The sequence below is a fragment of the Mustela lutreola genome, chromosome 2 (genome assembly GCF_030435805.1).
Source record: "Mustela lutreola isolate mMusLut2 chromosome 2, mMusLut2.pri, whole genome shotgun sequence".
Taxonomy (NCBI): domain Eukaryota; kingdom Metazoa; phylum Chordata; class Mammalia; order Carnivora; family Mustelidae; genus Mustela; species Mustela lutreola.
In genome coordinates this window covers 19993299-20021252 of record NC_081291.1, presented here as the reverse complement: position 1 = coordinate 20021252, position 27954 = coordinate 19993299, and the positions used below count along the sequence as shown (strand labels likewise).

The 27954-nt window shown below is 57.5% G+C and overlaps 4 protein-coding genes and 1 long non-coding RNA gene across 11 annotated transcripts in view; 3 read left to right on the top strand and 2 right to left on the bottom strand.

Annotated features, from left to right (window-relative positions):
- Window positions 1-13630, top strand: part of CACNA2D2 (calcium voltage-gated channel auxiliary subunit alpha2delta 2) — a 138594-nt gene extending 124964 nt beyond the window's left edge. The window contains exons 18-39 of one of the 4 annotated variants that reach the window (XM_059160967.1): window positions 621-695; window positions 773-844; window positions 930-1001; window positions 1106-1167; window positions 2079-2155; window positions 3281-3301; window positions 5987-6047; window positions 8143-8240; window positions 8461-8551; window positions 8660-8722; window positions 8869-8972; window positions 9236-9334; window positions 9427-9515; window positions 9721-9768; window positions 10023-10094; window positions 10206-10358; window positions 10519-10571; window positions 10699-10754; window positions 10878-11004; window positions 11170-11279; window positions 11380-11462; window positions 11549-13630. In XM_059160967.1, coding sequence (XP_059016950.1) covers window positions 621-695; window positions 773-844; window positions 930-1001; window positions 1106-1167; window positions 2079-2155; window positions 3281-3301; window positions 5987-6047; window positions 8143-8240; window positions 8461-8551; window positions 8660-8722; window positions 8869-8972; window positions 9236-9334; window positions 9427-9515; window positions 9721-9768; window positions 10023-10094; window positions 10206-10358; window positions 10519-10571; window positions 10699-10754; window positions 10878-11004; window positions 11170-11279; window positions 11380-11462; window positions 11549-11689 — 1827 coding nt within the window. In that variant the 3' untranslated portion in view covers window positions 11690-13630. Of the gene's footprint in view, window positions 1-620; window positions 696-772; window positions 845-929; window positions 1002-1105; window positions 1168-2078; window positions 2156-3280; window positions 3302-5986; window positions 6048-8142; window positions 8241-8460; window positions 8552-8659; window positions 8723-8868; window positions 8973-9235; window positions 9335-9426; window positions 9516-9717; window positions 9769-10022; window positions 10095-10205; window positions 10359-10518; window positions 10572-10698; window positions 10755-10877; window positions 11005-11169; window positions 11280-11379; window positions 11463-11548 lie in introns of all 4 variants that reach the window. The other 3 variants (XM_059160966.1, XM_059160969.1, XM_059160968.1) reach the window with 3 other exon arrangements.
- On the bottom strand, window positions 8181-8983 carry LOC131823974 (uncharacterized). Its single transcript, XR_009350723.1, has 2 exons — window positions 8847-8983; window positions 8181-8567 (listed from the first exon to the last, which is right to left on the bottom strand). It is a non-coding gene; the product is annotated as an uncharacterized LOC131823974 (long non-coding RNA).
- Window positions 13631-15882: 2252 nt separating the features above from the next.
- TMEM115 (transmembrane protein 115) lies at window positions 15883-20605 on the top strand. The gene is made up of 2 exons (XM_059160991.1): window positions 15883-17211; window positions 19832-20605. The coding sequence occupies exons 1-2, from the start codon at window positions 16361-16363 to the stop codon at window positions 20034-20036; spliced, it is 1056 nt and encodes a 351-aa protein (XP_059016974.1). The 5' UTR covers window positions 15883-16360; the 3' UTR covers window positions 20037-20605.
- Window positions 20606-21245: 640 nt separating this feature from the next.
- On the bottom strand, window positions 21246-23983 carry LOC131823971 (transmembrane reductase CYB561D2). Of its 3 annotated transcripts, none has more exons than XM_059160993.1 (4): window positions 23842-23983; window positions 23266-23417; window positions 22771-22808; window positions 21246-22077 (listed from the first exon to the last, which is right to left on the bottom strand). In XM_059160993.1, exons 2-4 carry the CDS (start codon window positions 23390-23392, stop codon window positions 21574-21576), a joined length of 669 nt encoding a protein of 222 aa, XP_059016976.1. In that variant the 5' UTR covers window positions 23393-23417; window positions 23842-23983; the 3' UTR covers window positions 21246-21573. The 3 variants fall into 3 exon arrangements, with proteins under 3 accessions (XP_059016976.1, XP_059016977.1, XP_059016975.1); XM_059160994.1 differs by having other exon boundaries at window positions 23855-23983; XM_059160992.1 differs by lacking the exon at window positions 23842-23983 and adding an exon at window positions 23754-23826.
- Window positions 23984-24036: 53 nt separating this feature from the next.
- Window positions 24037-27462, top strand: NPRL2 (NPR2 like, GATOR1 complex subunit). 2 transcript variants are annotated; one of them, XM_059160988.1, is made up of 11 exons: window positions 24039-24242; window positions 24785-24876; window positions 24978-25146; window positions 25286-25394; window positions 25865-26001; window positions 26103-26200; window positions 26321-26357; window positions 26476-26569; window positions 26645-26762; window positions 27023-27165; window positions 27251-27462. In XM_059160988.1, the coding sequence occupies exons 1-11, from the start codon at window positions 24165-24167 to the stop codon at window positions 27316-27318; spliced, it is 1143 nt and encodes a 380-aa protein (XP_059016971.1). In that variant the 5' UTR covers window positions 24039-24164; the 3' UTR covers window positions 27319-27462. The 2 variants fall into 2 exon arrangements, with proteins under 2 accessions (XP_059016972.1, XP_059016971.1); XM_059160989.1 differs by lacking the exon at window positions 27251-27462 and having other exon boundaries at window positions 24037-24242; window positions 26645-26837; window positions 27023-27161.
- Window positions 27463-27954: the final 492 nt, after the last annotated feature.

The following is a 27954-nucleotide window of genomic DNA, read 5'->3' as shown; positions in this document are numbered from 1 at the left end:
AAACCAGGGAAGGGGCAACGTCAGTGTGGCTGGCCCAGGGCCTGTGGCGAAGGCAGCTTTGGTCTTGGTTGCAAAAGGGTGGGGGATGGGACGTGTGTGACAGACAGCTTGCCTAGATGGGAGCCACATGAAGGCCCTGTGTCGCTGGCCTCCATGTGCAGTGAGAAAACAGCCTAGAGAGGTACGGGTGAGTCCAAGGTCCCATTCACTCCTCCTTCTGTCTGGAAGGGATACCCTCCTCCCTATGCGATCTACTGAAATGGGGACTAGAAGGAAACAGTAGTGGGGAAGGGACAGGGAGGGGATGTCCGCCCCAAGGGGCCAGAGGAAGCAGAACAGTCTAGGTGACTGACAGTTTGAAGAGAACGAGGAGCCGTGGGGGCAGAAGGCCAAATCGAATCGTGGTCCTGTGGAGCCCATCAGCCTCAACAAGGGACACTAGCGTGTTGGGCTAGATTTGAGAAACGGGTTCAAGGCCACATGGCATGTGAGGGCCCCTGGCCCAGGCAGGCATATGGCACCCCCTCAGTGATATGGAAAGCAGGCTGAGGAAGAGCTCGAGAGTCTGGGGAATCCCTGCCTGGCCCCTAGGCTCTGAGCCCCCTCATCTATGCCCCCAGCTTGGAGCCAACGGCTATGTGTTTGCCATTGATCTGAACGGCTACGTGTTGCTGCACCCCAACCTCAAGCCCCAGGTGAGCCAGGGGGCAGTTAGGAGGAGGGTAGACCCTTCAAGATGGCGACCCCTGACCTCCTGCCCTGCCTCCCACAGACCACCAACTTCCGGGAGCCTGTGACTCTGGACTTCCTGGATGCAGAGCTGGAGGATGAGAACAAGGAGGAGGTAAGGGAAGGGAGGGAAGTAAAGATGGCGGCCCCCAGAGCAGCTGAGAGCAGGGGCCTCGCCGCTCACATCCCTCCCCTTTCAGATCCGTCGGAGCATGATCGATGGCAACAAGGGCCACAAGCAAATCAGAACACTGGTCAAGTCCCTGGATGAGGTGAGAAGACAGTAGAGGGGGACAGAGTCAGGGCGGGCGCCCTCCCGCACACCATCCCACCCCTGCCTGCTGGCCCAAGTACTTGACCCAGCCTCTTCTCTCAGAGGTACGTAGACGAGGTGGTGCGGAACTACACCTGGGTGCCCATAAGGAGCACCAACTACAGGTGAGTGGGGTGGGGCGGGGCCGGCAGGGAGGGGCGGGGCAGCCGCAGAGCCCAGAGTCTGAGCCCTCTTCCTGTCTGGGTCTGCGGGTTGGGTCTGTGGGTCTGCGGGTTCTCAGGGGCTGCAGCCAGGATCCCAGTGGGGCACCAGCAGCCAGGGCTGCTCACTACTCACCCCGGGACTCTCAGTCCCCCAAGGGCCTCTGGCTGGCCCTTCAAGAACAAGGGCCATTTCCTGGAAGAACAGGACAGAGACAAGATAGTGCATCTGATGTCTCCCACGCCAGCCCACCCTCTCATGTCACCCCTGCCTGGATTGTGTCCCTGGGTATCTGCACCCAGGAGATCACCTTCAGCACATCCCTGGGCTGGCTCTCAGCAGGCACCACAGCCCTCAGAAGAGGTACCCTTATGGGTCAGGCCCCGGGCTGTGCAGGCTGTCTTCTTGGGCCCCCCAGAGCCCGTCTCACTCACACCCGCGTCCTGGCTTGTGGTTGCTCCTCAGCGTGGCAGCCCAGCCTTGCTTTCCACTGGCCCTCACACGGCCTAATCCTCTGGGGACCGAGGACCCCTCTCCCATGGCTGTGCTCCCACCAGCCTAGCTCACTGACAGTGCTCTGCCCCTTGTGAGTCTGCTGGCCTGACTGAGGAGGCTGGCTTGGTGTCTGGGAGCAGGGGCTGCTGGGTGGGGACTTGCTTTGGGCTGGGCATCCTGAGGTGTCCAGGAGAGTTTGGGGAGTGAATCTCCCACAGCTACCAGGGCAAGGTGGCCCTGGTGGGCAGAAGAGGGGACTTCACAGCCCATGCCACTCTACCCAGCTCCAAGGCCGCGGAGTAGGGGCGCTGGATGTCCATGTGGCCCCCCTCTCCCCAGAAGTGAGTGACATATGCTCCTTCCCTCTCCTCCTCCCCAGCCTGGGGCTTGTGCTCCCGCCCTACAGCACCTTCTACCTCCAAGCCAACCTCAGCGACCAGATCCTACAGGTCAAGTGTAAGTGGCCCGGCCCCTGCCTGCGCCCTGCACCCCTGCCTCTGCCCCGCACCCTGGCCGGCCCCAGGCAGCAGAGCCAGCCACTGGCGGCAAGGCAGCCCCTCCTGCCCAGTCTGCCCACCCCCCAGGCACCCGCAGGCTGGGGCACCAGCCATCCAAAAGTCTGTGGAAATCTGCATGCTCGCCTTTTCTCAGATTTGGTTCCAGATCATTCTCTCATGATTTCCGTTGAGGTTTTTGATTTTAGTTTCTCCTACTGCGTGTCTTCCCTCCTTAGCCTGCCTCCCCTCCGCACACCCCTGGGGGCTGCATTCTTGGAAGACACCCCCTCCTCTCATCTCTCCTCTCCCCAGCGCCCTGTAGCTCTCTCCCCTTGTCGTGCCCCTCTCCCAGGGTCTCTCTCTCCCCTCCTCCACCCCCCCAAACCTCCTGCATTTTCCTCCTCCCTCAGCTGCCCTCTCACCTTCCTCTGACCCCCCCTGCCTTACTCCCTCTGCCCTTCCTTCTCTCCCTCGGCCTCCTCTCCCCTTTCCCTGTATCCCCCCCTTCTCTGTCTCCCCCTTTCCCTCTCCCTTCTCTCTCCCCTACTCCAGTATCCGTACTCTCTCTCTCCCTCCCTCCCTCTGCTCTCCTCCCCATCTTCACCCCCCCCAGCCCACCCTCCCTGCCTCTCCTTCCTCCTTCCTCTCCCCTTCTCTTCCTCTCCGGATCTCTCTCCTTCCTTCCCTCCCTTGCCCACTCCTCTGCCTGTGGCTCATCCCTGCATGTCCTGCTCACCCTGGGCCTCCCCCCCCCAAGAGGCGGAGCCTGTGGCCCCGCCTGCCCTCTGCCCGGAGTCACTGGGAGGGAGGCTGGGGCTCCGGCCCCCACCGGGCGCCCCCCCCCACCTGCCTGGCCGACTGGGGCTCATCTCCTTTGAGTTTTCTCGCTCTCTCTTTCTCTCTCATGTCGTTTTTTTGCAAGAAGTTTCCTTTCGGTATGATGATGAGACACAATATTTTCATTCAAACAGCCATTGAATAAAATATTGTTTGTGCCCCTCCCCTTCCCCTCCCCCTTTTCGTTTGTTTTTGTGTTTGTGTTGTTTTTGTTTTCCTCGCTTTCTCTCTTGGTGGACTGTCCCAGTGCCAATCAGCAAACTGAAGGGCAAGTATATTCAGAACCAGTGCACCCTCCTCCCCCCACCCCACCCACCCTCACACCCCTGCTTGCCCCCCTCCCTGCCCAGGAACCAGCCAAACCTCCGCTCTCCAGGGCTCCTCCCAGCATCCCCTTGTCTCCTCTAGTTCTTGCCTTTTTCCTCATCCCTAAACCCCTATTACAGCCAGCAGCCCTTCTCCTGGCCCCGCCTGCAGGGTGGTTTCCGGGTGTTCTGAGAGCTCAGGCCCCCCCTCGTCCTCCTTGCTCCCTCTGGGCAGGTCCCTGCCCATCCCCACTTTCTCTGTCCCTCCAAGACAACTCAACAGTGGGGACAGGGCTGGATGCCTCTCCACCACCTCCCACCCCCCACGACAGAGGCCCTGATAGGCAGGGAGGGGCTAGAGAGAAGTCCTCCACGGGGCTTATGAAAGGCTTATGGGAAAGCCACAGCCACCTCAGGCTTCCTCTGGGATAGTTCTCCCTCCTGTGGTCTCTGTCAGTTGGTCCAGAAGTTGGCAGCTCCCCAAGGGGTGACAGAGGCTCTGGAAGCTCTGCCCTGGGACGGGCAGGATGGAGCATCAGCCACGCCACTGGGAGAGCAAGGCCGACCCAACCATCCTGGGCACTGGCCTAGGTGCTGACGCCCCTGTCCCCTACTGCCCCCACTGCTTTGCTAAAGCCCGCTGGCCCAGCCCAACCATGGTACCCACTGCCACTGGGGCAGGTGGCCAGGTATGGAGAAGATGTTCCCCGGGAAGGAAAAGCAGACTCAGGGATGGTGAGCCTAGCAAGGGCCAGCAAAAGAGCTTGGAGGGAATGAAGGGGATGAAGAAAAATGTTCTGGCTCTAAGAGATAACCGAAGCCAGAGACTCTGGAGGAAGGCAGGCAGGGAACTCGCAGACTCAGGTAGACAATAAGGAGAATGAGAAAGGGAAGCACGGGAGGGGCTCTGCCACAGGTACACAGAGACACCCTGCCCAAGGAGTGCTGTGACAAAGGGGCATGGAGAGCCACAAGGGGATGACCTGGAAGCCAGGGCTCCCCCAGGAGCCCCAGGGGCCCTATCCAGCCTAGTCCAGCAAAAAGGATAGAGCTGGCCCCAGTGGCCTGGGTGGGGGTGGGGGACAGGCCCTACTCCCACTGGCTTGAGTTGTCTTTTCTTCCCCTTCCACATCCCTTCCAGTGTCCCCAGAAATGCAGGGCTCTGGTAATAATGACAACTATAGCCTAGTCTCCCTACCTCCTTCTTCTTTCTCCTCCTTCCCCTCCCCCACACCCATTCCCTGTCGGCTTGTGTCCAAACCCTGCCTCACAGTCCCATCAGAAAGCAACAGTCCAACCAGTGACTGCCCAGCCCCTCCAGGCACCCCAAGCCCACCTCTCGGAATCTTGCAGTGCATTGTGGGAGTATCTGGGAACAGATAAGACCCCTCTTCTGCAAAAATAAAGCCCTACGGTGACAGAGAGGTTGGAACCTTGGCGAGGACAGGATTGGAAGGTGGGCAGCCCAGAGGGCAACAGGTCATGGGGCAGGGGCAGCCTGCCCCCAAAATGCAGAACCAGCAGGTAGCTGACCCAGCCCGGCAGGAAGAGGCCCAAGAGAAGCCCCAGCGTCACTCCCAGAGCCACCCAGAGACAGTCGTACACATGCATGCTCACACAAACACAAGCTCTCCCATGTACTTATGTGCTCACTCCCAAACATGTGCACAGGCCCAACTGGGGATCCCTCAAGAGCACCCCACAATTCCTGGAGCCCCAGCATTCCTCCTTGGCTGCTCTGAACCCAGACAGGTCCTAGGAAAGGTGGAGGCCCATTCTTCTTCTGCCAGCCCCCTCACCACCCTCATGTCGCCAGCCCAAGAGGACAGGACACAATCAAGCAGCACTCCCATCCCCCCCTCCCCGGCTCCTGACCTTCCTCCCTCAGCCTGGGAACATTCCCAGGCACCTTGAGAGTCTCCCCTGACCCAGCCTCCCAGCCCAGGAAGGACCGTGGGACCCCCACAATGCACTGCAGCCCGGCCCCAGCCACCCACCCTGTCTCTGGTTGGACTGTCTGTGCCCGTGAGAAATCCCCTCGGTTTGGCCATGTTGATGCCTGACACGGAACAAAAGCGAGACCTACCAAAATGCAAACAGCTGCAGCAAAGAAAGAGAGATAAAAATCCGCAGCCAAAAGCCAATTCCCTTCCTCAAAGTCTCTTTGGAGGCAAAGGAAGCTCCGCATGCGGTTTTTTCCATTACGGACGTGATAAGAGCGAGACCGGCGCCTCCCCCAGACCATGCATATATATAGCAGTGTGTGTATATATATATGTGTGTGTGTGTGTCCGTGTATATGTGCTATACACAGCCGTATGGAAGCATATACAGCCGCGCCACGGGACTCACTGCCGGCAGAGGACCAGGCCTGGGCAACATATTGGCTATAACTGCCCTCCTCCTGCGATGCGTGGTCTCCACAGGCCCTCCGCCCCCCTCCCCGCCCACCCCGTCTCTCTGCCCGCCCCTTCTCTCTGGCTCGAACTTGAACGTGGAAGTGGCGGGTTCCCTCTTTGCTGGTGTCTCCCCCTCCCTCAAGCCACCCTCTTTCCCTGTCCCTCCGCCCCGCCTCCCCCGTCAGCTCTGAGCCCCCTGGCCTCCTGCCTCCCCAGCCCCCGCCGGATAACCCCCCGTTTCTGTTGCAGATTTTGAGTTCCTGCTCCCCAGCAGCTTTGAGTCTGAAGGACATGTTTTCATTGCTCCCAGGTAGCTTGCGTGTGGCCTTGCTGAGGTGTCCTCCCTAAACCCAACCGCCCCAGCACCCCCCCCCGCCCTCCCTCCACCTCCTGCACTACTGCCTGGAGCTGTGTGTGTGTGTGTGTGTGTGTATGTGTACCCTGTGCGGTTTCGCCCCGGCCACCCCGTGCATAGCCCTGGCTGCGCACCCCTGTGCATCCCTGGACCATGTGGCCACACCAGGCAGCAGCGGCCAGCACCTTCCCCCAGCTGCAGCCCCCACTGGGCCTGGCATGGGAGGGCCCCCGGACTCTGCCCATCTTCCCTGCCCTCCCAGGCCACACCAGGAAGGACCCTTTCTGCCCTGGGCAGGCTGTCCACAGCCCACTCGTCCCTGGACAGCTGCTGTTCTGGTTTGTGGCGCGCGCCCCACCCCACCCCCACCCTGCACCCCAGCCTTGTTCTGTGTCAGTCAGTGTTTGTGTGGGTCTGGGGATGAGCCAGCCAGAGCTCCTGTGGGCAGTGCTGAATTTCCAGCTCACAGGGCCTGGGGGAGGTGGGGAGTACAAGGGCTTTGAAGAGCTGCTCAGGCTGGTGAGGGGCCGGGGTCCAGCACCCTGGGCCTTCCCTGAAGTGCACACTCAGCCTGCACACACATCCTCAGGTGCCCACCCTCTGCCTGTTGCCCCACAAGTGAGGAGGCCAACAGGCCCCCACGTGGCGAAGCCCTCCCCCACGACCTCACTCTGGACAAGGGGCAGTTTGGGGGAGCTGACAGAGACCCGGGGGCACTCTCAAGCACCACATGGGGGCTCTGGACACTCCTGACCTCCACGTGTGTGCACGTGTGAGCATGCTCCCACAGATTGCTCTCGACTCTCTGTAGATGAGTGTTTTATCTGTGAGTAACTGTGAACATTTGTAAGTCTGAATGTACTACGGGGGGATGTCTATGGTCATGAGTGACAGTGGCAATGAGTGAAAAGGCCTGTGTGGCCCACGTGGCCCTGAGAGAGGGGACTGGTTTGTTTTTGTCACTTCTGGACCTTTGGCTCAGGAGAGCTCAGTAACTATGCGTTGGGTGAGCGAAGGAAGTAATCCACAGCTGTAAATGTACATAGTGTTGGGGCAGGGAGGTGCGGCAGGGGGTGGAGGGTTGTAGCTGAAGCACGACCATATGGGTGTCCCTCTGCATGTCAGCTGTGCCCCACATGGCAGAGCACAAAGGCCATCGGGGCCAGAGAGCAAGCGGGAACTGAGATCCGGTCCCCGATGCCTCACCAAACCATGGGCCCTAGCATAGCCTCAGGAAGCAGTGCATTTTTAAAAATTCCTAAGGTTGCTGCCTCCAGGCCAGTGGGGAGGTGGATGGTGGCAGGGGCGCGGGACTGGGCAGGAAGGAGAGCTCCATCTGTACAAGGACAGCTCGCCAAGACTTCCTGGGGAACAGAGCCCTAAGCAGGCCTCTCATGACCCCAAAGTTCCCAAGTTCTTGGGACCCAGAACCCAAGCCCAGCGAGGGCCTTGAGGAAGTGAGGGATTTCTCCTGTCCACTTCTGGGGTAGGAGCATCCCAGGCAGAAGGAACGGCCAGTCTGAGGCCCCACATGCTCCCCCCTGACTTCCTGACACTCTCTGTGGTATGAGGGGAAAACCTGAGGCTCGTGGAGCTTAAGTGAGTTGTCCAGATGTGAGAAGCCAGGAGGCGGCAGAGGGCTTACACGCAGCCTGACAAAGCCAGTGCTGGTTCCTCACGCACCTGGTGCCCGCAGGTACTTCAGCGTACAAGGGGACGAGCCAGCCATGAGGCCTTTCCTGGGGCCTCCCCCGTGGGCCATCTCCGTCCAGCTACACAGGAGGGGTGGGAGGCTCTGTGGGGCTATACCCAGGAGGGAGAATCTGCCAGACTGGAGGAAGCGGACCATCCTTCTCGTGTCAGCTCTGCCCACCACCCCCAGACGTGGCAGCCTGCAGGGCACACACGGCCCTAGCCAGCAGGAATACACAGTCCCCAGCTGAGGCCCGGGCTTCTCAGCCAATGGCCAGGCAGGCCTGTTGGGAAACCTCAGCCCTTCTGCTCTGTCCAGCCCCCCAAGCCCACTCTTCTCACCCCTCCCCATCCCCAGAGAGTATTGCAAGGACCTGAACGCCTCAGACAACAACACCGAGTTCCTGAAAAACTTCATTGAGCTCATGGAGAAAGTGACTCCAGACTCCAAGCAGTGTGAGTGCCTGGTGGGGCCTCCGGTTCTGGGCAGTGCCCAGGCCCCAAGGGAGGCAGCCCAATAGAACCCCGAGACCGGGCAGGCATGATGCAGACCCAAGCCCAGGGCAGGGTCTGGGCCAGAGAGTGGGGAAGGCTCCAGACAGTGTGGGGTATACAGGGGACAGTGGGCAGGGAGCCACAAGAAGATGCCCTCTCCACCCTTACCCTCCCATTCCAGGCAACAACTTCCTTCTGCACAACCTGATCTTGGACACTGGCATCACACAGCAGCTGGTGGAGCGTGTTTGGCGGGACCAGGATCTCAACACGTAGGCACTGCCCAGCCTGTGGGGGCAAGGAGGCTGGGATGGGCCCAGAGGCCCTGGCACTGCCCTGAAGAAGGCAGGCCTGTGACTCACCTCCCTGCTGCCCCTCAGGTACAGCCTTCTAGCTGTGTTCGCTGCCACTGACGGCGGCATCACCCGCGTATTCCCCAACAAGTAAGTGACCTACCTGCCACCCAGGACCCTGCCGCCGCCTGGGACCCTGCCTCTGTCCCGCCACCCATAGGCCTCCTTGCACCTGCTGAGACACTGTCCCCTGCACACCACCCTTTCCACCAACCTCTGTCCATCTCGGTAATCAGAGCAGCTGAGGACTGGACAGAGAACCCGGAGCCCTTCAATGCCAGCTTCTACCGCCGCAGCCTGGATAACCGTGGCTATGTCTTCAAACCCCCACACCAGGATGGTGAGTGTCCTCCCAGGTGCCCAGCAGCGGGTGGGAAGTTGAGGCTTCCCTGTCTGCTCGGCCAGGGCTGGTCTCTGCTGCTGAGGCCGCTCTTGAACATGAGGTGAGCCAAGACTGGGGCCAATAAGAAGACAGAGCTAGGCTGTGTCAACGCTACACTGGGTACCAGGTGCTTGGCTTGGGCTCTGGGGTCCACAGGCCCAACACAGAGTGGCCAGTATGGCCACTGGCCCCTACCCCTGACCGCCCCACCCCACCTGCAGCCCTGTTAAGGCCACTGGAGCTGGAGAATGACACGGTGGGCATCCTCGTCAGCACAGCTGTGGAGCTAAGCCTGGGCGGACGCTCACTGAGGCCAGCAGGTGAATGCCTGGGGCGGAGGCGGGAAAAGAGATGATGGACAGGGTGCTGCCCAGGCAGGCGGGCGTTGATGGCCCCTTGCTGTCCTCTATAGTGGTAGGTGTTAAGCTGGACCTAGAGGCCTGGGCTGAGAAGTTCAAGGTGCTAGCCAGCAACCGTACCCACCAGGACCAGCCTCAGAAGGTACCTGGGCGGGGGTGGGGGCAGTAAGCCCAGCAGTACTGAGTCCCCCGCCCCCCAGGAACCCCTACCACTCACTCAGAGTGGTTCCTGTGCCTTCTGGGGAAACAGTGGCTGTTGCAGATGGCCTGGGGACACAGATGTATGAAGGGTGATGGGAGGGGGAGAACTGGCAGGCACCTTATGGTTCTTGCTCTCTGCCCAGCAGTGTGGCCCCAGCAGCCACTGTGAGATGGACTGCGAGGTTAACAATGAGGTACGTGGGCCCTGAACCACAGCATACCCTAATCCCAGACTTCTTAGTCCCAGCTGCACTGCTAGCCTGTCCCTTGGCCTGGTTGGGGGCGGGGCGGAGGGGTGTCTCAACATCCCCACCTTGACTTTACAGGTTTACCAGACCTGTGGGGGGAGTGGTGCCCCTTTGACCCAACCACCTGACTGCCAGGGTCTGGGGAGGAAGGTCTGGGCCTGAGCCCCTCTCCATCCTCCTCCCCTTTCCTTACCTCCCAGGACCTGCTCTGTGTCCTCATTGATGATGGGGGATTCCTGGTGCTGTCAAACCAGAATCATCAGTGGGACCAGGTGAGGGTCAGGAAGAGGGTGGGAGGAGGGGAACCAGGACTGAAGCCTTCCAGGGGGAGGGAAGATGTGGCACTGCCAATCCTGTGACCACCACTCTCCTGGCATTCCCAGGTGGGCAGGTTCTTCAGTGAGGTCGATGCCAACCTGATGCTGGCACTCTACAACAACTCCTTCTACACCCGCAAAGAGTCCTACGACTATCAGGCAGCCTGCGCCCCCCAGCCGCCCGGCAACCTGGGTGCTGCACCCCGTGGTGTCTTTGTGGTGAGCCTCAATGATACCCAGCCAAGAGATGGAGAGGGGGAGGGGCGGCCCTGGGACACCTGCCCACAGATGATGCTCCACCTCTGACGAGAGAGTTTGGGGCGGGGTGACCCAGGTCCGGGGACAGCCGCGGCAGCCCACGCCCCTCTCTCCACCGCAGCCCACCATTGCAGATTTCCTTAACCTGGCCTGGTGGACCTCGGCTGCCGCCTGGTGAGTCCCGGGGGGAGGGCACAGAGGGAGGGTGCTCCCTGGGCAGGAGGAGGGCTCAAGAGAGGTGGTGGGGCAGGGCGCTGATCTCTGGTGACCACTTCCCCACTCAGTGACCCATGCCCTGCAGGTCCTTGTTCCAGCAGCTTCTCTATGGCCTCATCTATCATAGCTGGTTCCACGCAGGTAGGTGGGGCTTTGGAAGCCCCTCCTCGAACACCCCACCCTTCCCCAGTCTAAGCTCAGACCCATCCCAAAGGGAGCTGGCCGCGGTGTATGGGTAGGGCTGAGGCGCTTTGGCCCTCGCAGACCCCACGGAGGCCGAGGGGAGCCCCGAGGCGCGCGAGAGCAGCTGCGTCATGAAACAGACCCAGTACTACTTCGGGTCGGTGAACGCCTCCTACAACGCCATCATCGACTGCGGAAACTGCTCCAGGTGCCGGCGGGGAGCGGGACCGGAGGAGCGGGTGGGATGGAGGAGCGGGTGGGATGCGGCCCGGACGGGAGCCTGCCGGGTGGGCGCGGCCCGGGGCGGGGACAGGGCTCCAGCGGGGAGGGGCGGGGCGAGTCTCAACGCCCCGCCTTCCCGTCCTGCCTCCAGGCTGTTCCACGCGCAGAGACTGACGAACACCAACCTTCTCTTCGTGGTGGCCGAGAAGCCGCTCTGCAGCCAGTGTGAGGCTGGCCGGCTGCTGCAGAAGGAGACACACTGTATCCTGCCCCCGCCGTCCCCCGCCGCCCGCGCGCCCCCTCCTGCCCCGCGCGCCCCCTCCGTGCCCTGCCGCCTCCTTGACTCCCCACCCATGCCCAGCGGACGGCCCGGAGCAGTGTGAACTGGTGCAGAGACCGCGATACCGGAGAGGCCCGCACATCTGCTTTGACTACAACGCGACGGTGAGGAGGGGGCGGCGCACTTGACCTCGCGCTCCCTCTCCTCCCCGGGCCACCCGGGCCGACCCGCTCCTTGCCTCTTCCTGCAGGAAGATACCTCAGACTGTGGCCGCGGAGCTTCCTTCCCGCCGTCGCTGGGCGTCCTGGTCTCCCTGCAGCTGCTGCTCCTCCTGGGCCTGCCTCCCCGGCCGCAGCCCCAAGTCCACGCCCACGCCTCGAGCCGCGTCTGAGCGTCCCCCTCCCACCCCTCCCGAGGCCTCCCCGTCTCTCCCCTACTCCCCTGCCCCCACACACCCCGCCTTAGAGCCTCGCCTCCTCCCTCACTGAAGGACCTTAGCGGCCAGGCTCAAGAGTCTGAGCCTTGGAGTGGGGGGGAGTCCCAAAGGAGGGCACCGCAGGTCTTTGGCCCCCAAGCCACATCTCGACGCTGAACCGTCAGAGTGACCCCAGACCCCTTATTCCCACTGGACTCACCCACCCCTGAGGGCTGGGACAGGGAAGCCACAGTACTGGTGCCAAACCAGGCCTCCACTGCCCACCCTGCCCCAAGGCTCCCTTTGTGCGGGAGACCTAGGCCCTGCCCCAGCGACTCCTCTAACCCGGCCCTTAGGTCCCACCCAGGACCAAATCTGGATTCCCTGGTAATAATGAAGTTGAGATGGGCAATTTGAGGCCTGTGCATCCCAGCTTAAGTCCTTGCAGGAGAGAAGTCCTGAGGCAGCCCCACAATGGACTCCTGCCCCTTTCAGGCCTACAGCCACCTCCCACCTTCCTCCAGCCCTAGAGGTGACAGGCCAGTGATTGTGACACTGGCTCAGACACAATCCCGAACACACCTGGAGCCCCGAGGGCAGAAACTCACATTAGACACACCAAGGAGGGGACACACACACACACACACACACACCATGGGGTGGGGTGGGGGTGGGGGCTCACAAAGCCTTACACAGGGCAAGGGGTTGGTGGGAGGGTTGGCACATCCACACTTCATCTCCTGCTCACCGCCCGCCTCTAATCTGACCTGCAGCCCAGCTGGTCCTCTGTCTCTAAAGCTGAATGTCAAATAGTGCCAAATGCTGGGGCAGGGGGTGACAACCCCTCTGTCCCACCCTAGCCGCCAGTATCCTGGAAATGTCCCTCACCCCGCCAGGTGCTCATTGTAACCATTTCGCACTAGTGTCAGGCTCCCAGCGGGACCACAAGCCACTGCCTGCACCTCTCAGCAGAGGAATATGCACCAGACATTGCCCTTTTCCTTAGCCAGAGTAACATAATCACTCCTGGCTGGGCCATCCCACCCCCAATCTGGCCCTTACACACTCAGGCCCGTGCCCATTCCCTGTTTCTTCACACACCCATACATACACACATTCCATGCCCCCAAATGGGGGGGGGTGGCAAACTGTTCCCGCTGAACACACACTTGCACATGCATAAACACATGTACATACACTGCACACACGGAGGCTGGGCCCAGGCACATGTCTTCACACCATTCATTCTGATCATTTCTCCTAAAGGCATCCCAGCCTGGGGGCAAGTGGGGGACGGAGGGCAGGGGGATGTGGCCAAGAGGCTCAAACGGACTGGGAGGAGGGGGGAGGGTGATGCATTAATTAATGGCTCCATTAATTAATGTCAAGTTGCTTGTTGCTTTCTCAGTGTGTGTGTATGGTCCATGCCCGCTGCTGGTGCCAGGGTGGGCACCCAAGCTGTACACCCAGCCTAGATGCCAGCCATGTCTTGTGGGGGCGTGTGTGTAACTGTAGTGTAGTCAGGTGCTCAATGGAGAATATTAAAATAAAAAAGAATCAAACATATATAGAAAAATATATATTTTAAGTTTAAAAAACAGGAAAACAGACAAACAATCCCCATCAGGTAGTTGTCCAACCCCGAGCTGGGTCTGATCCTTCTCATCACCCACCCGACCTGGCTGCCCCCTCACCTCGGGCTCGGGGGATCTGTGGGGGACTGGGGGGCCATTTCCTTTTCTCTGCGCCCTTTTTTTTGGTTGTTGTTCTATTTTGTACAGACAAGTCAGAAAAAACGGTGACAAAAAAGTCAAGAAACTTTGTAAAATATTGTGTGTGTGATTCCTTGTAAAATATTTTCAAATGGTTTATTACAGAAGATCAGTTATTAAATAATGTTCATATTTTCACTTCAAATGGTTCCCATCCACTGTGTCTGCCTCAGGGTGGGGATCGGGTAGCCTGAAGGCAGGTGCCATGACGTCAAAGTCGCATCTACCATTCAGCCAGGAGTGAAGGCCACTGCAACCTAGGTACCCAGTGGGTGTAGGGCATAATGCTTCCTGGTACTCCAAAGTGCCAGGACCTTGACATCCTTTCTCATATAACCTCAAAAGCCTCTGAGAAAAGCTGTCCTTATAGGCCAAGGCAGTGGAAGAAAGAAGACAGACGAGATTCAAGTTTAGGCAGCAGTCTAGACATCAAGGCAGACCACCAGGACCTAGTGGGCGGGTCATCCACTTGGAGCGATGAGTTAGTGGTACTGGGTGCACGTCCAGGACCCAGTGCTTGAGGGCCCCATCCTGTTGTCTAGAGGAGGCCAGGGTCTGGCCCACCCACAAGCATGACCACTGCTCCTTTCCAGCCCAGAAGAGGCTTAAGGCCCAGTGCTCTCCTTGACCGCCACTGCTCACACTGGAACCCAAGACTGAGTCCATTTCAGTGAATCCTCTCAGACCTTCCTCTGGCCTGTCTACACCCTTGTTCAATTTAATCCCAACTCTCTTAATAATCAATCCTAGTCCATGTGACCCTTCACACTCTTTTCAAGAAGAAAAACCAGTAACCACCAGCACAGAGGTTTCCCAGTACTGCTGATGCTCACTCTTCCATGAGTACACTTGTATGCACCGGCTGGGCAGCCAACCTACAACCTTAGACGTGGGTACTAGTTTATCTCCATACTGCAGATAAACAAACTGAGACAGGAGAAATCCTCTCCTCCATGGTGAGAAGGGCAAGAAATCAGCAAAGGTTTCAGAGAGGACCTGTGGCTGGAACCAGGCCTTCACAAAGACGCCCATCCTCATTCCCCTCCATGGGTTGGCCACAGAGCAATGCCTAACTAGTAACCCCAGAGACAGCTCCATGCCCTGCAACAGCCCCCAGATCCTGGGGTAGGGTTGCCAGATAAAATGTAGAATGTCTAGTCATATCTGAAATTCAAATAAGCACGCATTTTTTTTTAGAATGTTTCCAATACTGCACTATACTAAAAAGACTGGGGACATGCTTACACTAAAAAATCATTCATTTATCTAAATTTCAAATTTGACTGTACACCCTGTACTTCGATTTGCTCAGTCTGGCAACTCTACCCTAGGTGGCATCCAATGAGAACCCAGACCCTAGGCAAAGAAAAGGGTGTCACGTCAACACCCTTTGTAACCTGGAAGGCTATGTGCACACTGGGAGTTGTACTGAGATCAGTGGCTGAAAGGAAGGGATGGATTCTGCGCTTTATAAACGTGCTTTGTCGTATAATTATTTTAATTATTCATGCACAATTTTAAAAAGGGACTCAATACACCAAAAAATCAGTTTGCTCAGAAACTGCAGGAAGCCACTGTTGCAGTAAACACCCTGGCCCAAAGTCTGTCGGGGAGACCTCTCTTCCTCAGGGCCAGAGATGAGAAATCTGTGGCGGGGAAGAGAGTCTCTAAAAGGAGCCCAGTCTTGCCTCTTTAGGGGCAGGAGACCTGAATTCGAGTCGCAGCTCCACCACACTAGTAACAAGGTTAGCCTGAGCAACATACTCACTGGGCACCTAGGGTGGACTGGCATTTTACACCACAGTCCCCACGAACCCTCACCGTGCTAGGACCTGTCATCATCTCCATTTTACGGTTCATTAAATTGAGGAACTTGGCTCGTGTCACAGAGCCCCCAAATGGCAGAGCAAGAATCCCAATCTGGGTCAGGTCCCATACACCCATACAACCTAGGTCAGGCACACACCGGACTACGGAGTTTCGGGAGTTCCCGAACACTGGTACGCACACCGAGACCACCTACATTCTTACCTACACACCTGTCCACAAGGACACACTCAGATGTACTCAGAAGTACATGCACGGAGTCACTGTTCCCAGGAAGTTCAGCAAGCCAGTGTCCCCAGTTGTGCTGCCACGCGGGTACCCGGAGCCTTCCCAAGGTTACCTGAGCCAGTTTACTCCTCCCCAAACCCGGACAGCCAGCGGAAACGGCCCTAAGCACTACACCTCCCCAGCACAGCCTCCTCTTATCAACCGGAACAGCCGGGGCGCACAGCTTCCTGGAACTTGTAGTTTTACAGAACTCTGATCTCCGCTCGTCCCCGTCTTCAGGAGAGGACTACGTGTCCCAGCATGCCTCGGAGCCGGAAGGGCATCCCGCCACTGCCCGGACGCGCAGGCGCAGCACCGCTGTTTGTCGGCGCCTGGGAAGGGAGGAGGGTCTCGGTAGCAGCCGAGACCGAGGCCGAGCCGGAGCTGACGAGACTTGACTGGGGCTCAGAGCAAGGCTCCAGTCCGGCTCAGACCATCGGGCCCCTGAGTGGATGGAAGAGGCCGAGCCCTGAGATCAACGCCAGCCGGGTCAGCTTGGCGCGGGGCCCACAGGCAGGCAGGACGGCAGGCAGACGTGCCGAAGCCTCCCAGGGCCTTCCCTCAGGTCCCCGGCGAGGGGCCTAGGCCCCGGGCCCGCGACCAAGCCCAGCTCGGCCCTTTGGGACCGGAGCCGACGCAGCCAGAAGTAGAATCTTCACCGGGGCCATAGGCCAGTGACTAGGCCGGGCCCGGGCCTCCCGTCGGGGCCGGACTGGGACGAGGCCCCGGGGAGGCCCCTGACACACTAGACCCTTCCCTCAGGCCGACGCCCTTCGGGAAGATGCAGCGCGCCCTACCGGGCGCCCGCCAACATTTGGGGGCCATCCTGGCCAGCGCCAGCGTGGTGGTAAAGACCCTGTGCGCGGCAGTACTCTTTCTCTACCTGCTGTCCTTCGCCGTGGATACCGGCTGCCTGGCGGTCACCCCAGGCTACCTCTTTCCGCCCAATTTCTGGATCTGGACCCTGGCCACCCATGGGCTGATGGAACAGCACTTGTGGGATGTGGCCATCAGCCTGGCCACAGTGGTGGTGGCTGGACGTTTGCTGGAGCCCCTCTGGGGAGCTCTGGAGCTGCTCATCTTCTTCTCAGTGGTGAATGTGTCTGTGGGGCTGCTGGGGGCCTTCGCCTACCTCCTCACCTACATGGCTTCCTTCAACTTGGTCTACCTTTTCACTATCCGCATCCACGGAGCCCTGGGCTTCCTGGGTGGTGTCCTGGTGGCACTCAAGCAAACCATGGGGGACTGCGTGGTCCTGCGTGTGCCCCAGGTGCGCGTCAGCGTGGTGCCCATGCTGCTGTTGGGGCTGCTGCTGCTGTTGCGGCTGGCCACGCTGCTCCAGAGCCCAGCACTGGCATCCTATGGCTTTGGGCTTCTCTCCAGTTGGGTGTATCTTCGCTTCTACCAGCGCCATAGCCGAGGCCGAGGGGACATGGCTGACCACTTTGCTTTTGCCACCTTCTTCCCTGAGATCCTACAGCCTGTGGTGGGGCTCTTGGCGAACTTGGTACACAGCCTCCTGGTGAAGGTAAAGATATGCCAGAAGACAGTGAAGCGCTATGATGTAGGTGCCCCATCTTCCATCACCATCAGCCTCCCAGGCACAGACCCTCAGGATGCAGAGCGGAGAAGGTACTGTGGAGTCTTCCAAAACATTATTGAGCTAAGGGAGTTTTTATTGCCCGAGTCTCGTTCCATCTGTTGTGCTTGCTGTGTGTTGGCTGGCAGCCAAGGGTCAGGTGTTGGGACAGACTCAGGAGATAAAATCCGGTTTGTGGCCTTGAGAAACTCAGCAATTAGGTGCCGGGCTCCAGTAGCACTTTCCAACATGAAGGAGTGCAATTTGCCTTTCACACCACTCGGGCCACTTAACAAGTCCTAAGAAATGTCCAGTTTCCTTTGGTACTGTGTAAGGGCAATTGGAGGGTCGGGTACACATAATCCTGACCTTGTCTCAGAGTCTTGGAATCCTAGACACTGGTCCTGTGGGAGCCAGAAACAACCTGCTGGTCCTATTGAGGGAGGGACGCACATGAAGACCTTCCTTACAAGGTGGTCTGAGCCACCCCAGTTTCAAAATGCTGAACTATGTCCTCTTCCTGGGTCCTAATTCAGATGCTGTGCCTCTCTGCCACTTAATTTATTGAGGGGGAAGCCTCAGGGTATTACTAGCTTTGCCATCCTGTCCTTCCAGCATGTATGTGTCACCACACCCAGGGAACAGGCCATGTGACCCACCGCGGGAGCATGCTGACCACACAGGGAGTGGAGACAACCTTCATTATCTGTAAACCAAGCCATCTGGAGCCCCAGCTGAATTATTCACTGAATGTACCGTGTCCAGGGCTGGGAAGACATTTTTTAATTCAGTTTTCTCTCTCCCAGGTCTGTAGACTCACCAGAGTTGTCTTAGCTACATTTTCAACATCATTGTTGAAGTTCTTTTTTAGGCAGTTACTTTGGTAGTGAAATCTGGAGCAGACTCTGTTCCTCCTTTCTGGATTTGCCAAAGGCTTTTGCTTTTGCTCACCTCTTAAATTGATTTTTGGCAGGCAGCTTTATGAATTCACCTGAAAGGTTATCCCCGTGCTTAGTCCCCACTGGGTCTGTGGCATTGAGTGTAGGATACACCCCTTTCTTGAAGGAGTTGCCAGCTGGAGAAGGGCCACAGATTACTATGGCCTAAGGTGGTGGGTGTCGAAAAGTACACAAAACATGTTGCGGGGCATTACTGTGAGCCCTGTGGTTTGTATCTCTGTGGCCAATGAATCCTAAAGACCAAGGTCTGTCTTCACTTTATCCAGTGGAGAAGGTGGGACCAAGAAGGCTGAACCTGGCAAAAACTGAGCTGTCCTCAGAGCTCTGTAGGACAGGTACCGGTGGGGACTCTCTTTAGTGAGAAGTCTTGGATTAGTTAGGGTTGGCTGGAGATTCAAAACAGCTCTGCTCAGGTCCAAGAAAATGGCAGGCTGAGGTAGGGAAGGTTGTCAGGAGCTAGGTTCCTGGCATAGCCCTGTGGTTGTTACTTCTCCGACCAGTTGGGCCTCTAGCAGCATGCTGCTCCCAAACCCAAAGGGCTACTAGTAGTGCGAGGCAGGATTTCCTATCTTTGACCCTCGTGAGGAAGTGAGTACTATGTCACTTACCTCTGTTTTAGCGGACTTTAGACAGAACTGACAAGGCTGTCTCCAGGCTGGAGCCTGGGTAGCACAGGGAACTGTCCCATCTGTGCCAGTCTGCCATGTGTCAGGCTAGAGCACAGGATGGAATTGGGCTAGCATTTTCTGTGTCCATGTTCTTGTTGCCTTTCCTGTCATTTGCCTGGCATGTTGACAGTTTTGCTCCTCTGATGGATCTTGGAAGGCTGTTAGAGGCTGTCCCCCATCCTTATAGCACAGACAGGTTGAGGCATCAGGGTCCCAGAGTTACCACTATTGGAAGTATTAGCTGGCAGCATGGGCATTCCACCTCCTGGGTAAACTAGAGTCCCAAATGCACAGGTATACCTACCAGTCAACTTTCCCACCTTCCCCCAAAGTAAGGTCCAAAAGGGTTTGTCCAGTGGAACCGTAGGCTCTAGCCTGTCTCCTACACACATAAGCTGTCCCTCCTCTTTCTGCAAGGACTTGGTGTGTCCCTGCTCTAACACAGGTCCTGGTGGCTGTGGGGATTCCTCTGGGAAGGAAAACATTAGAGTCCGTTAGGAGGGATCGGCTGACCCAAGTTGGCCCTGCTTCCCAGGTTGAGATCCCACATAGGTGCTTGAGTTCCAGCATTCCCCTCCAACCCCTGCCAGGAGACTCAAAACACAACTAACAAGGAGAGAGAGAGAAGTAATAACCCTCTTCTTGGATGTGATACCAGTGCCCACATCCAAGGGACTTATCCTTCCACCCATCTTCCCTGGGGTACCAGCTCTGCCCATGCTTAGGCCCCATTCTCAGAATCATTGCTGAGGCTGGCCTGGTGGCCAGTCTGGCAGACACCCTGCTGGCCTTCTAAGCCTGGAGGTGCCCAGACTATGAAGGGAAAGCTCTGTGTGTGGGCAGCCAGCCCTTTGGGTCCTTATTCTGATGGCTGAATGGGTCCTATCCAGTCCCTGGGGAGCCCTGGGTCTTTCATGGCAAAAGGGAATGCATAAGATTCTAAGAGAAAGCTGGGTGGTAGGGGGAGCCAGCTTCATGGGGAAAGAATATAGGGCATGAGCCAAGTCCAAACCCATAGTGATTTGTCATCTTTCCTCTGGCTCCAGGCAATTGGCCCTGAAGGCCCTCAATGAGCGGCTGAAGAGAGTGGAGGACCAGTCGGTCTGGCCAAGCATGGACGACGATGAAGAGGAGGCAGGGGACAAGGTGGATAGCCCCATACCCTCTGACAAGGCCCCCATGCTCCCAGGAAAGGGGGCTGCCCCAGAATCCAGCCTGATCACCTTCGAGGCAGCTCCCCCGAAGCTGTAACTCCAGACCACCTTGAGTGTAGCATCTCCTCTCCCAAGCTCCCCCTTGACACCTCTCAGCTACTCCAGGGCACTGACTGCTCTGAGGAGAGGGAAGAAGGCCTGCTGGGGGTCTCCACAGCCTTCTGCTATTTCTCGCCAACACTACCCAGGACTCTTGCTACCTGGTTCCAACTCCAGACAACCACTATGCCAGGTATGGGGCCTCTGAACCATCAGCCAGCCCAGGCCCTCTGAGGTAAGACTGCACCTCAGCAGATAGCCCCAAGCAAGTGGCTACAGGGACACTGGTGTCACAGTGCCTGGGCCAGCCCAGGTTGCCTGGTTGCCAAGAGCCCTGAGCCAAGGCAAGGATTTGCCAAAAACATTCTGGGGGTCCAGCCAGTGCCGGACTGCAATTCCCTGCCCACCCTCAGAAAGACTATGTTCGTGTGAAGATTTCTGATTCCCTCTGCTGTGGCTGTGGCTTGTTCTGGGCCAGAAGAGCCACAGCTCCCAAGTATTTTTTACAGGACCACTTGAGTGGGCAGCCAGGCCCAGCCTTGCAGTATCAATAAAGCAGTTCTTTGAGGTATGGCTCCTGGGCTCTGTCAGACCACCTTGCACAGCCCTCTCATCGTGTTCAATGGTAAACTTAGGGACTTTAGAGTCCAGGGCTTGGTTGCCATGGCAACTCCAGCTGAATAAGAACTCTGTTACTCCCACTCCCCCCTTACCACCACATGCCCACTGTTAAAACCACCTTCCCAGGGCTCTCACTTCAGATCCTTACTCATTTTCTCTCCCTCTGATTCCCAGTCAGGGAGGCCCTGTCCAAAGGATCTGATGGCAGAGGGCCCGTCTCATGAAGGGCTGTTCTCTCTGATGGCTCACCCCCAAAACAGAGTTCTCAGTGCTTGATGTCTGTGTAAACAGGCTATCCCAAGTTCCCACCCTGTCACTGTCCGCAACTAACTCCCACAGTCTGGAGGCACCAGCACAGCGGGCAGCTGGGGGACTGAAAGCTGTACCACGCACAGCTACAGCTCTAGGGCCCTCGTGGCACAGGCCGCTCAGCAGCCGGATCCTGGAACCTTGTGTGCTGGGACAGCTTCAGCCCTGCAGTGAGCAGCCAGGGACGGGGGTCCCCAGCTTGCCCAGCTGCCTGTTTGTTCATGCTGACAGCATTAGCAAGCACTATCCCCAACTCTAAGCTATTCCTCCCATCCAATCACAGTCATTCTTTTTTTATTTTCCTTTTTTCTCTCCTGTAATTTTTGGACATACCGGTACAAGTAAGAGGTGAGTGGCCGGGGAAGTAGTCTTCATCCCCCACTTCATCCAGCCACACCATTCGTAAACTCCTCTGACAGTACAGAAGGAAAGGGGAAGCACTTCAGGGTGAGGAGCAAGCAAAATGTCACACACAAGACTCCTACTCTAACCTGTCCCAGTGCCCGAGGTGCTCCCATGACTTGGGTCAGCTGAGAGAGTCCAGGAGGTCCCAGCCCCAGCTGCTATGCTGAGGGGCAAATCCAGGCTTCCAGGCTGGGAAGAGCTCATGGTTGGATCCGTTTGCGGTACAGGTAGGCGTTGCTCACCTGACTCATGATGACCAAGCTGGTAATGACAGGACACAGCACAGCCAGATACCAGACCCCACCAGTGACTGTGGCAGTGAACCAGAGCGAACACATGGCCAATAAGAGGCTGGCACTACCCAGAAGGTAGCCCACCAGCCCAGAAGTGGCATGGTACAGCTTGAGCTTAGCCAGGGGCCATCGGGGCAGTAATTTGGGGTAGAGCAGCCCCACACCCCCAGAGCACTGCAGCCCCGCCCACAGCACAGCTATCAGCCCTGCCCTCCCATGCCACGTGGCCAGATGCGCTTTGCCAAGCTGTTCCTTGTGGAGGATGACAAGGCCTAGACCAAGCAGTGCACACAGCAGGGCCAGCAGCTGCAGCACCCAGTGGCAGCGGGCTCGGCCCTTCCGTGAAAGGGAGCGCAGCAGCGAACTTTCAGGAGAGAACACCAGCAGTGCCTCGGTCATCAGGAAAGAGAACTGGGGAGACAGGGATGGGAAACAAAGTCAGGGTGCTGCTCAGCAGAAGGAAAAAGAGGTTTAGGTAACTTGCTAAACTGCCAGGCACTCTGGGCAGTCTCCCTTTTCACTCTCCCCAGTGACAAGAGTATCCATTTGGTGCAGTAAGAGTAAGAAACGCCAGGGCCAACATCTGCCCTGAGTAACTGGTGAGAAGTATGTACGTCTCCACACTCCTTCCTAGGTGATATGCTAAAACGTCATCTCTGCTATATTACCCAGCAAACACTAGGTTTGAGATGTGGCAGTTATAAATGATTCACAGGCTTTGTTTCCCTGACACGGGGCTGGATACAATTTCTTGGCAAGAGCTGGCCACATGGGTGCACTGTTTCAAGGAAAATTCAATGTATCACTATAGATTAAGGTAAAAGGGGACACAGGTAGACCCAAATGCATTTTCTAAGCTTCCTGCCTGGAAGTGGGTGAAGTCTCATTTTGTGCTTAGACCAATTTGCTCTGGGTTTTGAATACTATGGTTCAAGTCTGGGGTATGAACCACATGAAGGAATTGGATTGCGCCACTTCTCCAATCCCACATTCCATCCCTCCTAAGAGATATGAAGTGTCCATAAGGATTCAGAGACTGTCAGGACTACCACCCATACCTGTGCTCCCTCCCACCCCTAAGAGCTGGCCAGGTGCACTACTTACAGCCAAAGACATAAGCGTGGGGTGCCAGGAGAACAGACCTGGAATGAAAAGGAGTTTTTGTGAGGCTGAGGCAAGAAGAACCCAGCCACATCAATCCCCCACAGGGTGAGGAAAATGGGCAGTCCAACACCCAAGGAAGCGCTGCCAAACTGCTAGCCCCCTCTTACTGCAACAAGCTCACCCCCTACCTAACCTTGCTTCCTGGTCCCTCCGTGGAGCAGAGGCCATGCTGTGCCACTCTGGCAGTTCTCCCTCCTCTTAGCACTTCACAAAGGGCAGCCAAGTGGGACACCAAGACAAGGAAAGAGAAGCCAGGTACTCTGGCCAAACTGATAGAACCCCCACACTCACCTCCTCCCCACTTAGCCCTCCATACATAGGATGTCCCCCAGCTGCCAGCCTTTCCTGGAGTCAGGCCCAAGGCTTCCTCTTGCTCCTGCTCCCCAGGAGAAGGAGCACTTTCCTTCCCAGAAGTCAACTATGAATTCTACTTACTGGAGCCAGGCCGGGCAAGCACAGCCACAAAGATGGTAAAACCCAGGGCCACAAGGTGGGCAGCAGCCCCAGAGGCCGTGCGCAGAGCTCTGTAGATGTGCGACTCGGTCTCCACAGAAAGGGCCATGGTCAACCAGGCCAATGGCTGTAGACTGAAAGCATAGTAGAATGAGCAAGGGTCTCAGGTGCCTGCTGTCCACTCTTCTCACTGGAGCAAAGGTTGCGGGTCAGGAATGCCACTCTCTTCCAAGAAGTTAAGGTAGGAAGGGACAATACCAACACAGGCACTAGGAATAGTCGAGGACCGGCAGCCTGTCGGCGTGTACCCGCATCTGAACAGGCACTGATCCCTGGCCCACCTTCCAGGTAGGATGCGCAAGGCCATGTAATAGACTACAAATCCCAGCGGGCGTCACGCCGTCGCCGCGCGGGAGCGCCAGCTAAAAGGGCGTGAAGCACTACGGGAATTGTAGTTCCCATCTGCGTACCAAATTATAGCCTGAATCCCTTCGCGCACAGTCTCCCTACGTGCCGCTGGCATGCTGCGCCTACACGCTAGGGACTCGCCTGCCTCACCCTCAGCGCTGACCCGATGCGGTGGTTTCGTCCCGAGAAAGCTGAATACTCGGGGCACTGCCGCGCGCGGTGCCGCTCCGACGCGGAGCCTCTTCACTTCCGGGTGCGACGTCTGCCCAGCCAGGACTTCCTGAGACAAGATTCCCCCACCTCCAGCCACACCTCCCAGTCGCTCTGCGCAAGCGCTGTTAAGCAGACAGCTTAACCGGTGCGTGAGTGCGCAGGCGTGCTTGCCTTGGCTATCCAGGCCTGAGGGCTGTCTCCGACGGGTGTTCGCAGGGGTCCAGGAGCCAGGGTCTACTGACCTGGACCCTGCCGGCGTCATGGGCAGCGGCTGCCGCATCGAATGCATATTCTTCAGCGAGTTCCACCCCACGCTGGGACCCAAGATCACCTATCAGGTGCCATCCGTGCCCGCGGGGCTGGGGTCGTGGGGGTCGTGGGAGAGGGACGCTCCCGGGAGCTGAGCAAGCTGCCCAGAAGCGGTGGATTCCTGTAGCCCATGCTGCACGCAGGCATACCACTCCTTCATTCGCGGAGAATCGTGAATCGAGAGGCCACTCAGACCCAGGTCCCAGGCTCCCGGTGTGACGGGGCAAACAACCCATAGACAATGATTGTGGGAAATCGGGCTGCAGAGACCCCAGGGAGGTGCCAGCTCCCAAGTGAGGCGGGGTGCATGGCCTAGTAGTATTCCTGGATGTTTAGGAATTTAGATGGAGGAGGAGTGAGTGAGCCAGGTAGGGGAAACAGCATATGCAAAAGCCAGGAGGCAGGTGAGAACATGGCATATGTTTGGAAACACAAAATAGTGGCAGGTCTGGGTGGATGGGGGAGAGGAGAATCTCTGGACAAGAGGGCTTAGGCTTTGGGGGGGGTCACCCAGTGTACTCTGCATTGTCCCAGGGTCCACTAAGGGGCCTCTTACCACTCCCCTCCCCAGGTCCCTGAAGACTTCATCTCCCGAGAGCTGTTTGACACAGTCCAGGTGTACATCATCACCAAGCCAGAGCTGCAGAACAAGCTTATCACTGTGTGAGGCCCTAGTGGGGAAGGGAGGGAATGTCCCTTGAGGAGTGGATGAGCTTGGGGACAGAAGGAGCCTGACTTTGCTCCCACCTGTTCCCCTCATCCAGCACAGCCATGGAGAAGAAACTGATCGGCTGCCCCGTGTGCATTGAACACAAGAAGTACAGCCGCAATGCCCTGCTTTTCAACCTAGGCTTCGTGTGTGATGCCCAGGCCAAGACCTGTGCCCTCGAGCCCATCGTCAAAAAGCTGGCTGGCTACCTGACCACACTGGAGGTCTGCAACAGGATGGGCTTGAGTGAAGGGGAAGGCAGGCAAATGTTTCCAAAGCCCTCCAAACCTGGGTATCTGCCAGGGCAGGATACCAGCCAGGGTTCCTGAGGTATGCCCACCATGTTGTCCATACTCCATCCAGCTAGAGAGCAGCTTCGTGTCAACAGAGGAGAGCAAGCAGAAGTTGGTGCCCATCATGACCATCTTGCTGGAGGAGCTAAATGCCTCAGGCCGGTGCACTCTGCCCATCGGTATGGCCCTGCCTTTTCAAGGACAGCAGAGGGGTAGAGGAGGGATACGAATATGGCAAGGGAAGGCAAGCCCAGCCATGGGCAAGACTTATGAACAAATTGGTGGCCCAGTGAGCTGGGTTAATGATGTCCAGGGTCCAGTGCATGTTGGGATTTGGGATGTGGAGGCCAGAAGAGCTCTCCATGCTCCTTGGGTATGTTCCCTTCCCTCTCTGGACCTGTCTCTTGCTCCCTAAAAGGGGGAGATTGGGAGCACCTGGCTGGCTCAGTCAGTAAAGCATGTGAGTCTTGATCTTGAGTTCATGAGTTCAAGCCCCACGTTGGACATGGAGCTTACTTAAGGTGGGGGTGTGGGAGACTGGCCCTACCCAGGGCCACCTGCCTGCCTCAAGAGCTGCTGGGAGAACTGAAGGGTAATTGAGGTCCTCTTGAAAGAGACGACACTGAAGATATGGGTGGGTCCCCTGCAGATGAGTCCAACACCATCCACTTGAAAGTGATTGAGCAGCGGCCTGACCCTCCTGTGGCCCAGGAGTATGATGTGCCTGTCTTTACCAAGGACAAGGAGGATTTCTTCAACTCACAGTGGGACCTTACCACACAACAGGTGTGCTATCCCTTCCTGGGTATCATCACCTAGGGCTGGCCACAGCTCTGGCCTCATCCCATTCCTACTGACCCTGCCCTACACTGCCCCGCTTTTCCCAGATCCTGCCCTATATTGATGGCTTCCGCCATGTCCAGAAGATCTCAGCCGAGGCAGATGTGGAGCTCAACCTGGTGCGCATCGCCATCCAGAACTTGCTGTGAGTGGGGCAGCAGTCACACTTGGGACAGGGTTGCTAGCCAGAGAAGACCCTCAGGACCCCACGTGCAGAGGTGGAAAGGCATGGCCCTCAGAAGCTGAGCACAACTATCTCCCCCAGGTATTATGGCGTCGTGACACTGGTGTCCATCCTCCAGGTAGGTGAGTCTGGGGTCTGGTTAAGCAGAGAGTAAGTTACATGGTTTGGCCAGACTGGGGCGGTGTCAGACTTCCAAGCCCCTCACTCAGGCCCCTGTGCTTCCTGCTACCCTCCAGTATTCCAATGTGTACTGCCCGACACCCAAGGTCCAGGACCTCGTAGATGACAAGTCCCTGCAAGAGGCCTGTTTATCCTATGTGACCAAACAAGGTAGTGGTGGGCTCTGGGGGAGGCCATCTTGGGGAGGGCAGGGCTACCTGCAGAGCTGACCCTCGGTGCCCACAGGGCACAAGAGGGCCAGTCTCCGGGATGTGTTCCAGCTGTACTGCAGCCTGAGCCCTGGCACAACTGTGAGAGACCTCATTGGCCGCCACCCCCAGCAGCTGCAGCGCGTTGATGAACGGTCAGAAGAGGATCCCCAGGGGCACAAGGGGTTTGCATGAAAGCGGATACATTCTACGTCTCTCTGGAGCCTTGGGTTAGAAAGGAAGCTGGAGATTCCTAGTGAGCGAATCATGTGGCACTACTAGTGTAGGCAGGCTTCCTGGAGGTGATACATTCGGAGGCCAACAAAATCAGAAGGGAGACTGCAGGAAAGGGTTAGCGGGGCTGGAGGAAGCCCTGGCCAGGGCATCACCCCTCTCTCCCTCAACCCCACCCCAGGAAGCTGATCCAGTTCGGGCTGATGAAGAACCTCATCCGCCGACTACAGAAGTACCCCGTGCGGGTGTCTCGGGAGGAGCGGAGCCACCCTGCCCGGCTTTACACAGGCTGCCACAGCTATGATGAGATCTGCTGCAAGACAGGTGGAGACAGGCAGGGCATCTGGGGTGGGGTCAGGGCAGATGGCCAGGCCAAGACTGCTCACCTTACCTGCACTGTCCCAAACAGGCATGAGCTACCATGAACTTGATGAACGGCTGGAAAATGACCCCAACATCATCATCTGTTGGAAATGAGGCTGGTGGGGGTTACATGCGTCTGTGGCTGCTCTCTCTCCTGCTAAGTGCTCCCCGGTGCATGAGAGCTAGACCAGTAGACCCGTCCATATTGTCTCAAGGGTGACCCTAACTTCTGTAAATAAAATTATCCATTTCAACCTATCTTTATTGAGTACTGCCTCTGAACCAGCCACCAGAGGACTGGCGGTGAAATAGCCGCGGTCCTGGCGCTCTGCTGCGCCATCTGGTGGGCATGAATGACAATGCACAAGTAAAAGTGCCAGCTAATTATTAATTGAAATGAACAGCCGAAAAACAATCGGGAAGCTGTCATGAAGAATGAGTTGGGGATGGGAGCTGGGGCTGTTCTGGATTAAATGGGCAAGGAAGGCCTCGCTGAAGTGACTTTCAACTGAGACTTGAAGGAGGAAAAGTATTCCAGGCAGAGGGAACAGATGTGGAAGCCCTGAAGCAAAAACAGGATGCATGAGGAAGCCAAGAGAGGCCCCAGGGGCTGCAACATAGGAGGCAATGGGGAGAGGGGCAAGAAAAGAAGTCCCAAGGTACTGAGGGGGCAAGAGCTTGATACTGCAGAGTTCCTGGTAAGCTGCTTTGGACATACTATTTCAAGGGCTAGAGGCAGCCATAGAGTCA